The following is a 12,350-nucleotide window of genomic DNA, read 5'->3' as shown; positions in this document are numbered from 1 at the left end:
GAAGTAAAAGCTGCGTCACGTTTTCAACTACACACATTTTCCATCTAGTTTTGACTGTGTTTTTGGATTGTCGGTGCCGTTAAAGAAGTAAACGATTATTAATGCTACTTTAACGACTCTGCTATGGCCACGCCAAGACCCGCCCTACTCTGTCTGTGATTGGCCGGGTTGCATGCAACTCAACTGGACGCTTTAGAACTCTATGGTACCCTCTCTGTGAGCATTCGGGAGCGTCACAAAAGAGCTCTAACCCAAACCCGGCTCTTCTTTAATTGTTTCCTTTGTTGTTTTTCCTGAGAGTAGGTTCATCCACTTCCTGTGGATGAAGGACCCGGAGCGAGGGTCCCAAGACCAGGCCTCCAGCCGGGAGGACCAGGCGTGACAGATGGGACCCAGGAAAAGGAGAACAACGGAAAGCCGGGTCTTGTTGTCACTGCCCGATCCGTACCGGAAACCGATTTGTTACCTAACCATAACCCCCAAACCTAACCACAACCCTAACCTGTCTATGATCAAAAAGCCTTGCGTGTAGCCTTCTGATTAGACCGTTTTATAGGCTGTTATGCCAGCAGGGGGCGCTGTCGATCTTCAATATTTACCTGAGTTTAAAGGTCTCATGACATGCCACCAGGTGTGGTGTGATTAGACGTTACAAGCCGTTTTGGAAATCTGCCCCTTATGTCATCACAGGTGGGCGTGTCCACCTAGATGAGTGACGGATAGATCAGCAATGTTTGCTACAGTCCACTGGGTAGGCTGGTAGACCGAACTATCCAGCACACATCTGTGGACACGCCAACTTGTGTTGTCATAAGGGACATATTTCCAAAACGGCTTGTAACGGCTAATCACACCACACCTGATGGAAATGTCGGACCTTTAAAAGGAGACCCATTTCTCTTCTTTTGTAACCCCTTCAGCGTCCAGCCCTATCTTCTTGACAACTCCTCTGGGATTACTGTTAAATTACTGTTATCGCCAACCCCGTATTGTGTTGTTTAGTTTTCTGTGGCTTTGAGATTTGTTTTCCACAGCAGTTTGAGTTGGATTGATTGATTGGTTGATTTTATTTTATTTGAAAGGGACAATGTGCAATTAAAAACATAAATGTAAACATTTGATGCATTGCACCAGAGTTAGCCTTAGGCTAATTTGCATCTGCAGTCCCCAGGTACAAATAAATACAGCACAGATAAAAACATCAAACATTATTCAAAGATATGTAACATATAAAATATCAACCATCAAACATTATTCAAGGACATGTAACATATAGCAATAGAATAGCAATAGATCACACATGAAGTGGCCCTCATAGGCACACACACACACACACACACACACACACACACACACACACACACACACACACACACACACTATGATCAGAGGGCGTGGAAGCATGCACAGCATACAGCACTACACCCACACACATACACACCTTCTCAGCCTCATGGGAAGGTGAAAGTGACTGAAAAAAAGTAATGTTGGTCACTAGCAAGTTAGTGGGTGCATTGTTGTGAGTTTTTTTAAGTGTTTTTTTTTATATTAGCTTTAAAGGCACCAATCAAGTCACAGTTTTTTATGTTGTCTGGAATTGTGTTCCATTGTGTAACACAGCTTTAACAGAGAAGGCTGCCTGTCCAAATGCTGAATAGCGAAAGGGTACAGTGCAGCTATGTACAGAAGCTATTCTAGTGGACCTTAACGAGACACGGTAACAGACAAACTCGCTCAAACAGGTGGGGGCCAAGCCTTTTAGGATTTTGTAAACTGTAGGCCTACATAGATTTGAAAATATTCTAAAATGTTCAAAAGTTAGTAGGTTGTGCTTATGTAGTATGTCACAGTGGTGGTACCTAAGAGGCTTTTTGTCAGATTCGAGGTCAAAATTGAAATAATTGGACCCTGAAGCATGTCGTCTAATTAGTCAAGTATTTTCCAAAAACCTTTTAGCGGCTACAAAGTGGAATATCATTGAATATGAAGTAAGGGTATAAATAGGCTGAATATTTTGTTTTGCATGTGGGTGAAGACGTCATGATGTGTGTGTCAGTGTTGTTTGTTTACATTTGAAGTGGTGTGGAGTAAGTGATTGTGTGTTTCTTGCTGTGGTGCCTAACTGTGTACTCGTTGCATGGTGTGGGTTTTCCTTAACAATAACACAATTGTTTGCCGAGCGTCCAAACAAAAAACGTGTTTTTGCGGTTTTTAAACTGACGTCCCGACGCTCATCTCACACGTGTGGCTCTCCCTTTGAAAACAGGATATCACTGGGACACATCTGATTGGATGCCAAGTGTTCAACTTCCTAGAATGCAGAGTTCCCGCAGTACGAGGTTGTGGAGTCCCCCCGCCCCGCTGTGCCTAACCATAACCCCCAAAGCTAACCATAACCCTAACCTGTCTATGATCAAAAAGCCTTGAGTGTAGCCTTCTGATTAGACCGCATTATAGGCTGTGATGCCAGCAGGGGGCGCTGTTGCTCTTCAATATTTACTTTGAGTTTAAAAGCAGACCCCTTTCTCTTCTTTTCTAACCCCTCCAGCCCTATCTTCTTGACAACTCCTCTGAGATTACTGTTAAATTACTGTTCTCACCAACCCCGTATTAAGAGCGCTGTGTACCTTGGGGGGCTGGTGCAGTGTGAGAACGGGACTAAAGGAAAGAGTGGAGAAGAATAGACAAACCACACTAGACAGGGGTTTACTGGATGCATTTTCAGTTGATGGCGTGCAACAGACAAAAAAGAAATACATTTGTGAAGCAGAACTAACAAACACACCAATATATATATATATATATATATATATATATATATATATATATATATATATATATATATATATATATATATATATATATATATATATATCATGCTTAAAGGCAGTTTACTGGCAACTGTATGTCCTCTATGCTATCATCAGGCACGAAAAGAGAACAAAACTGATGGCTTTGACCTTCATGCCTGATCCAGTGAGGTTGCAATTTCTATTTATCTATATACACCACTTCTTTGGTTTTCATCAAAAGTCCATGTGATGTTTACCTCACTGATACAATGACATTGAATTTGAAGAACTCAGACTGAAACCGAAAGTGACAGTTGGAGTACTTGTGCTTGACTTAGATCAGAGACAAGACCCTGTCACTTTCAGTTTCAGTCACATTTGAGAACTCCTAATTGTTTCCTTGTGGCCTTATAAATAACACCTACAACACAGACACACACAGACACATACACACTAGACACACTGATTATATAAAAAAAGAAGACACTGGATGTATTTTTTAGGAATAATTTATTGCCAGTAGAAAGCGTGAGCTCGTGGCAGTATTCAATAAAAACCTTAACAAGACCATAGCATTGCTCACACACACGGACACATAAAAAGTCGTGTGTCCATGGATAACGTTGCACTATAAATATATTGGGTCCCATTTTCTTGGTGGAAAAATAAAGAGGTTTCAAAGTCGCATTTACAAACAAACCATAAAAAAAAGAAGAGAAAAACACAAGAATATGCAGTCGCTCATTGAAGACCCTTGTTGAAATGAGCAGGAAATAAAATCTTTTACAGTTACGCTTTCTTTTCGAAAAGTCTCACACTACTTTCGGTTCTTTTTCAACATTCATTTTTTTTTTCGTGAATGTAAGCACAGTAAGGCTGATAATGTCACACCATTTAACTCGTGTTTAAAAATAAAATATCTACAAAACCTAGTGAACTTTGAAATCAAAACTGTACATTGAAATTTACATTTAAATGGATACTTGTAAAACAAAAAAAATAATCATTTTTACTCAGGTTTCATTTATAGAAATACAGATATCACCATGAAATGTTTTATTTTCTCATGATCATTACCTTGTTGATGTGGTTTTTTTTTTACGCTGTCGAACATTTAAACATGGATTTCTGGGTGAAAGATGACTGAATGGAACCGTTGATCAAAGAGATGGCACAGTCAACATAGAAGCTCTTACTCGCTTCTTTTTTTTCTCCTCAAGTTTGACAAGAGGACACGACAGGGCCCAGTCCCAGAGTCCCCTGAGTCCCTGGGGGCCAAACACCCCCCCCCCCCCCCCCCACGATAAGTCTATGATGACGACGTTCTTCACTTATCAGTCCGACTGCGTTTGCACATTATTCAAGCCGTGAATTCATTCTCTCTCGCAAACCTGTATTTGTGTGCGTGCACAGGTTAAAGGATTTGTGTTGCTGTGGTGTGCGTGCGTGTGTGTGTGTGTGTGTGTGTGTGTGTGTGTGTGTGTGTGTGTGTGTGTGTGTGTGTGTGTGTGTGTGTGTGTGTGTGTGTGTGTGTGTGTGTGTGTGTGTGTGTGTGTGTTTGTTAAGGTTCAGTCATGGGTTCAGGCACTTTTGTTTGGATCCAGTGGTCAGACTTCCGTGTGCTGCTGGGAGTCCAGGGCCGGGATGGACATCCGTCCGAAGCGGCCCTCGTCCCCGCTCTCGTAGTCGCTGATCACGGCGTCGGACTCCTCGCAGCACGCCGACATGTCTGAGCAGGAGGCTGTGGACGTGTAAAGTGACAGGGACATGTTGTCCAGCGCCGGGGCCTCAAAGTCCCGGCCGTAGCCCATGGGGTAGCCGCCCCGGTAGCCCCCCGTGCCCACGGTGGAGGAGGGCGGTGAGGGGGAGCCCCTGGTGGCGGAGGTGGCGGCGGCGGCGGCGTTGGCGGTGGTGGAGGCGGCCGCCTGGCCCTGGGCCTCGGCGCCCCCCTCCCCCGCGGGGTAGGAGTGCTGGGGCAGGTACTGGTTGAGGTCGTAGAGCTGGGGCAACGCCGGGCGCTGCCGCACGCCCCCGGGGGAGCCCGGGCTGGCGGGCGCGGCGCCCGGGTGGTCCCTGCCCGGCGGCCGCAGCGTGTCGTAGCGGTCGGGGCCGTACTCCGGGAGCGGGGGCGGCGGCGGCAGCTCGTCTCCGGGGGCGTAGTGGTCGGGCGGCGGGGGGAAGTCGCCCTCGATGTCGAAGCCCCCGGGGTAGTAGTCGGTGTCCAGGGCGCTGTCCCGGTCACTGTACAGCGGGGCGGGGGGGGACTCCACAACCTCGTACTGCGGGAACTCCTGGATTCCAGGAAGTTGAACACTTGGCATCCAATCAGATGTGTCCCAGTGATATCCTGTTTTCAAAGGGAGAGCCACACGTGTGAGATGAGCGTCGGGACGTCAGACTTAAGAAACCGCAAAAAAACACGTTTTTTGTTTGGCCGCTCGGCAAACAATTGTGTTATTGTTAAGGAAAACCCACACCATGCAACGAGTACACAGTTAGGCACCACAGCAAGAAACACAATCACTTACTCCACACCACTTCAAATGTAAACAAATGAACCACACTGACACACACACTGACTTCACCCACATGCAAAACAAAAGATTCAGTCTCTATTTTATACCAAAACATTTATACCCTAACTTCATATTCAATGACATTCCACTTTGTAGCCGCTAAAAGGTTTTTGGAAAATACTTGACTCATTAGGCGACATGCTTCAGGGTCCAATTATTTCAATTTTGGTCTCGAATCCAACTCAAACTGCTATGGACAACAAATCTCAAAGCCACAGAAAAGACTAGGTACAACGCAGAACAAGACGACGGTTAAGGTCACAACCAAGGTCATGCAGAGGTAGGCTTGGGTCGTATTAATTAACTCTCCACACCAGACGAAGTCACTGATGTCAAGTGTTAGTAGCAGGGCAGCGAGGCTGTACAAATACAGTTAATTTACTCCTCGTTAAATGCTGGGTTAGCAGGTTTAGGGAGAGATGTTTTTTTTCTTTGGGAGAAGGCGGTGGGGGGTGGGGGGGCGGTGAGGGGGGGGACCACTGGGCATCAGGCAAACAAAGTTGAAACATTCACCTCTTGAGTTCTTGTGATCATGAGTCAGAAAAGACTCTGACATTAGGCAAAGGAGGAAAAGACACAGAAGAGAACATCATGTCAGTTTAACAGACTCAGAGAGAGAGAGAGAGAGTAATGCAGGATGAGAACAGGAATGAGACATGTGCGATGATGTCAACATGGAAACCAAAACCAAAAAACACAAACAAAACAATGTGTGCGGGACTGAAAAATGCAGAATCCCCATTTTCCTTCAAACCGGCTACATAACTCACTACATTCCCTCTGACATTTACCAGACTCTACTTGCGAAAGATACAGAAAAACCAAAAAGTCTAATTCACATTCTGTTCCCGCTCCCGAATTCAGCGCGGGGGGAATTGGCAGCGACTACAGCTATCAGGTCTCCCAGGTCCCACTGACACTACAGAGAGGACACACAAAACCCCAGCTACTGTAGAGGGAAGATGGGAGAGAATACCTCGTCCTAAGAATAAACCCCAGCCTTGACAAGCAGCATTACCGTCACTACCCCGAGCACTGGGAGGGCTAGGGAGGGAGGCAGGGATCTAACATGGCTAACAAGGCCTCCGTGTGTTTCTAACGACAGCAACACACACGCTGTGCGGGAGGGAACTACAGAACGGCGGTATCAACTCTCGCCCCGTCTTTCTGTTTACCTGGGTCTACTAAGAGGTGTTGGGGGGGGGGGGGGGGGGTGTATAGACTGATGTTGAATGACTTTGGAAGGACATTGGATGGCCGGAGGGGAGACCGGACACAAGACGAGATGGAGGTAGGGGAGACGAAGGCCTGGTGTGTTTTTACGAGATAACCAAGACACGGTGAAGATGCTAGGGGGGTTCCGGGATGATTGGGGGAGGGGGGGTGAAGGGGGGGAGGGGGGTACATTGATACAATACAGTTGGAAGAATCAATACGTCCACGAGATGATTAAAGCATGTTTCCGTGCCAATCAGAGATTAGAAGAAGGCCTACTTTGCCTGGACAAATCATTATCGATGGATGTTCCACTATGAAATTAGTTTCATGAATTGGGAACAGGTGGGAACGGTGTCTGATGTTTTTTGGAGAATCACAAAGGGTAGTGGATGTTCCATCAAGAGGGGAGGAGGAGAATCATTCTTTACACCGTATACCCTGTTGCTATGTTCCTTGTTGGAGCCTTGTTTGAAAAACAGCCTTTTGTGTCTAGGTAGAAAAAACAGTAACAAAAAGAGACAAAAAACAACAGAATAAAGCATGCATCTAATAAAGCTGTGTTGTCAGTCTTTTGGGCTGGATTTGGATTTCGGCGAAATACAAATAGGGGTTGCGTATGCACACTAGAGGCACAACATCTTTCTGTTTTGTTTTGTATTTTATCTGGGGTGAACCACTTGGTGGACATTTCGTATTGATTGCTTCCGTCTGTACCTGTGGTGATTCAGGACTTACAGGCTGGAGCGCCCTTTTTTTAAAACCTGGTTCTGGATCTGTGGACTGACTTAATCCAAATGGGAGCTGATGCCCCGCAGCGAATAGAAAAAGAGAGAGAAAAACATGTGACCCTGCAGCCACTTATGGGCGGTCCATTCTAAGCATGCGAGAGAGAATGAGAGAGGGGTTAGCGTTGATCCAAACAAGTCACTCTGACAAAGGCTGAGGACAGCTCTTTGCAGAAACCGCACAGGCATTTCAGAGGGGAGAGAAAAAAGGAATCCATCAACATCTTTGTGCTTTATAAAGTGAGTGCATGCTATGCTATATAATAGGAAAAATGACCTAGTTATATTCAAACTGTATCGAATAAGAGGGAAATAACCATGTTATTGAGAGAGGCTTACCGTTGTCATCGCAGGACTCGGACTGGAAGGAGCTGAGGGACTGAACCTCGGACATGCTACCCCTGGTGTTGTAGGGGTGGCACGCGCTGTCCTCCACTGGCTTCTTCAGACACGGCTCCAGGTCCACCACTTTAGCTGGAAGGAGAAGCACAGCGTGTGAGACATTTGACGCCAAAGCAACTGATTCTCACTGAAGCGGGTAGAGGTAAGGAGCCTCTAGCTCCGGGACGCATACAGGGAGGCTGCAGATCTTAGGGGCGTTCAACTCGGGACCGTGACAGGACAGAGGGTCCAACACCCCCCCCCCACAGCTACACACCCTCACCACCACTACACCATCCTCCCCTGTTACCCATCCTGCCCCGTTTACTCAGTGGGTTTATGTCAGATTCATGTCACGTGTGTGCGGGGAAAAAGATAGTAGATATACGTACGATACTTACAGTCGTAGTCGTAGTCCCAGCTCGGCTTCTGGATGGAGTCGCTGTCCGACACCGAGTTGGAGGACGGGGGCGGGGGCAGGTTGGGCGCCACGCTGCACACCGCCACCGTCTTGCGGTGCCCGTGGCCGGCGTCCGGGTTGAAGGTGCTGAACTCCGGGTGCTCGGGGATGGCCGAGCCCTCGAAGGAGTTGCGGTCCAGGTTGTTGCGCGAGTCGCTGGGGATGCTGGGCGTGTAGGAGATGGGCCGCACGGGCACCTGCGGCGGCACGTCCGAGTAGATGTTCTTGCTGAGCTTGGCGTCAAAGTAGGGCCTCTGCATGAAGGCGTGGTGCGCGCCCGACATGCGGTGGTGCAGGCGGTCGTCGTCACGCTCGCGGCCCTTGGCGCCGCGGCACGCCCGCTTGCGGATGAGGATGAAGACGAGCACCAGCAGGAAGATGCTGGCCACGAACACCACGATGCCGATCACCTCCTCCAGGCCGATGTTCCAGGCGCTGGAGACAAAGTCGTTGCGCACCTCCGAGCGCTGCTGGCACGCCGGGCCGCCGTAGCCCAGGGAGCAGTTGCAGCGGTAGGAGCCGTACGTGTTGTGGCACTGGCCGCCGTTGGCGCACGGGCTCTTGGTGCACTCGTCCACGTCCGTCAGACACCTGGAAACCCACGGCGCGCGGACACCGTTAACACCTTCAGCCGTCTCCCGGCGGGTTGTCTGAGCTTGTTTGAGATCCACACACGTTTTTTTTATGCCCTAGACAGATAGGTAATGGGAAGTGGTGACTCACCTGTCTCCCTGGAAACCGAGATCGCACTCGCAGACCGGGCCGTCGAGGCTGTCGATACACTTGCCACTGTTCTTACAGGGGTTGTCTCTGCAGTACGGACCCAGCTGGCACCTACCAAGGAAAGCATGTGGACCACGTTAAGGACTTCCACCGGTGGTAATACACGTTTGGACATTCGTTAGCGCAGGTTAGAATTATGTTAGTATTTTTGCTGTCAAGACTGCAATTGGGAGATCAAAGCTTCTGGTTGTGAACTGTCTGAGCTCAAAGTGATCTACACTGGGATAATGGATGCTGTAACACATCCGCAACGCATGGCGTTGCTCACGGAAAGGACAGCTTTGTAGAATCAGGAAGAAAGGTGCAGGCAAATACATCCTGAACACCTACGTCATAAGTCTTTGGGGAGGGCGCTGCAGTACACCACATAAACACACCATACTATCAGTGCCGCAAGATGAAAACAGGGCAGAGGGCAAAGACAGTGCACTTGGATGGCCATTGCGGCACTATCAGATCTCATTAGTCCGATGAAGGACATCCTTTTTTTTTTTTAAGTTTGTTTCTACAGAGAGCACCTCCTGCTCTCCTTTTCCCTGGTCAACTTTTCTGCGCTTTCCCTAAGCACGACTCTCAGGGAGACGTGACTCACCATCCCCAAATCGTAGTCTCAGCACATAACACGTGATGATGGAAGGGTTAGTTAGACTGAGACTCTCTCTCCCAAAGAGATGGGGAAAGATCCAGCGGCGTACCTTTGTCCGGAGTACTGTCCTCTGCACTGGCAGTAGAAGTCCTCTCCGCGGGTGGCGCAGGTGCCTCCGTACAGGCAGGGGTTGGAGGCACAGGGGCTGATGGCCACCTCGCAGTGGGTGCCCATGAAGGACGCGGGACACCTGCAGAAGAAGCCTGGAGGACCAGAGACAGAAGAGGGGATTGAGCCAAACAAGTGGACGGTTGCTTGTAGAGTAATTCACCGTAACGGCAAATCGATAAGGAGGACCCGCTGAAGTTCACAGACCATCCCACTGCAACGCATTACAAGTTCAACATCAGACTAGTTCCACTTTCCGACTAGTTCAACATCCAGCTCGACGTCCGACTAGACTCCAGCGAATAGCCATGCTTTACGACACCCACCTCCGTTGGGCAGCGTGGAGCAGCTGCCCCCGTTGATGCAGGGGTTGCTGGAGCAGCTCTCCACGGGCAGCAGGGCGCAGCCCGGCGACACGTCCACCACGTCCTCCAGCACGGCGTGCGCCCGCACCGCCTTGGCGTTGAGGGGCAGCTCCTGGCCATTGAGGCGGATGGCCTCCACGCAGCCCCGCAGCCCGTGGGTGACGGGCAGGCTGCGGCCGTGGCGCGGCGAAGAGGCGTGCTGCCGCGCGTGGCCGCCGAAGTAGATGCTGTCGTCCAGGTTGAGCGTGCGCAGGGTGCCCGGCGCCATGCCCGAGGCGGCGTGCACACGGTCCAGCACCAGCTTGGCGTAGTTGCCGTCCACCTCCAGCGAGACGCTGTGCCAGTCGCCGTCGTTGACCTGCGTGCTGTGCACCGACACGATGCCGGGCCCGCTGCCGCAGTCGAAGCGGTACTGCAGGCGGCCGTTCACGATCTGAGCCAGAGGAGGAGGAGGAGGAGGAGGAGGAGGAGGGAGCCGGGCAGAGGGGAGTTAGATTGAATAAAGGAAGGCTGGAACACAGTACACTTTAACACAGGACAGGTGGCCCCGTCGAAACACAAAGGCTTATTGTTTTTCAATCAGTGCCATCCATTTCCTGCGGAATTATACCGTGTGATATTAACGCTGCGGTGAGGCCATTATTCTCTTACAAACACTTGAAGACCCGAGTTGTCAAAATGCAAGCATTACGGGGGAAATATTGGCGCCAGCAATCCAAGCATAAGTCTTGTATGAAAACCCATAATTAACCCTGAATGAACTGAATGGGAATTAAATCAATTATCCCACACTGCTGACTAATAAATGAATTCCTCACAGCGGTACTAAATAAGAAATCTTTTTATGGAATAATTAATAACTTTTCACTTAACAATTTTGCACAGTTGCGGGATGGTTCGGGAAAACAACATAATCACATAAACAACCATGCAGTGGCAGTAGATAATTAGCATAGCCGGAGTAGTGTGACAATACTGAAGTAGTGTTCACATGGACACATAATTGTCCCAAATCTGGCCCAGGTTCCAGTGCCCAGCGCCTAACTGACATTCTGCCTCCTACACACAACTATTTCAGAGAGAGAGAGTGGGAGAGAGAGAGGGAGAGGGAGAGAGTGGAGAGAGTAGAGAGGGGGAGAGAGAGAGAGAGGGAGGGAGAGGATAGGAGTGCTAGAGAGAGATTGTGAGAGAATGAGCAAACTAAAAAGAGAGCAACACCACGTGAGAGCTAGAGAGAAAGAGAGAGAGGGTGAGAGAGTTAGAGAGAGCGAGAGAGAGAGAGAGAAAGAGAGAGAGAGATAGAACTTTGTGAGAAACTCTTCTTGGTTTCCCTCCCAGACTGAAAATAGCTCCAGTGTTTGATTTTCTTTAACTGGCTGCCACATTCCCAGCGTCCCTCATGTGAAGCGCATTTCAAAATGCCCCACTGCAGCGAGGGAGTCGCCAGACCCGGCGACGGGCCCCCCCCCTCGCTGGGCCCACCCCCCTCGCCGGGGCCCCCCCCTCGCCGGGGCCCCAGCCCAGCCGTTGCTCTTATCAACACAACACTTCACCATCAACTCCACTATTAATTGCTTTTTAGGTTGTTTCATTCTTGGCTGGCGAGATAGAGGGAAGTGCAGAGTATTTTGGGCGAGGCACCAAGATAAAATAAGATGTACTTTTTAAATCCCAGATGGGAAATGTGTGTATCATTTTGCCACACACACACACACACACACAAACGCACACACATACACCTACACACACACACGCACGCGTGCGCGCGTCCCCCTCACCTCCAGGATGCTGTAGTCGGTCCCCTTGGCGTACATGACGGTGGCGTGGCTGGACAGCGTCCGAAGCCTCAGGGACAGCTTCATCTCCTCCTTGTTCTCGTTCTCCAGCAGACGGTAGCGCACGTAGCCCGCGCCCCCGAACGTCAGGGACGGCCCGTCTGGACGCCCCGGGGGGGGAACACGAGGGAGAGAGCGCGAGGAGAGAGTGAGTCATACGAGCGAGCAACAGGGAAAAACAACAGGAACCGGGGGGGAGGGAGATACAATAAATAGAAACCTTAAGCAGGAGGAGGAGGAGGAGGAGGACGGGGGAACTTACCGGTACATTGGCCGGTCTTGCCCTGGGGACACACGCAGCTGTAGGAGGCCTCGGCCTGGTCCGCCACGCACTCCATGCCCTCTGGACAGGGGCTGTTGTCACACAGCTTGTTCTCCATGGGGCATTTCCCCCCTGAAAG

The 12,350-nt window shown here is 49.6% G+C and overlaps 1 protein-coding gene across 1 annotated transcript in view; it reads right to left on the bottom strand.

Annotated features, from left to right (window-relative positions):
* Nucleotides 1-3,293: 3,293 nt before the first annotated feature.
* Nucleotides 3,294-12,350, bottom strand: part of fat1a (FAT atypical cadherin 1a) — a 70,081-nt gene continuing 61,024 nt past the window's right edge. Inside the window, exons 22-29 of the mRNA XM_084465964.1 lie at nucleotides 12,212-12,343; nucleotides 11,893-12,050; nucleotides 10,076-10,547; nucleotides 9,691-9,844; nucleotides 8,936-9,046; nucleotides 8,154-8,803; nucleotides 7,711-7,845; nucleotides 3,294-5,139 (exon numbers count right to left, since the gene is read on the bottom strand). Coding sequence (XP_084322090.1) covers nucleotides 4,400-5,139; nucleotides 7,711-7,845; nucleotides 8,154-8,803; nucleotides 8,936-9,046; nucleotides 9,691-9,844; nucleotides 10,076-10,547; nucleotides 11,893-12,050; nucleotides 12,212-12,343 — 2,552 coding nt within the window. The 3' untranslated portion in view covers nucleotides 3,294-4,399. The remainder of the gene's footprint in view (nucleotides 5,140-7,710; nucleotides 7,846-8,153; nucleotides 8,804-8,935; nucleotides 9,047-9,690; nucleotides 9,845-10,075; nucleotides 10,548-11,892; nucleotides 12,051-12,211; nucleotides 12,344-12,350) is intronic.

Source organism: Micromesistius poutassou (genome assembly GCF_964030765.1).
Source record: "Micromesistius poutassou genome assembly, chromosome: 3".
NCBI lineage: Eukaryota > Metazoa > Chordata > Actinopteri > Gadiformes > Gadidae > Micromesistius > Micromesistius poutassou.
This window is presented reverse-complemented; position numbering and strand designations above follow the sequence as displayed.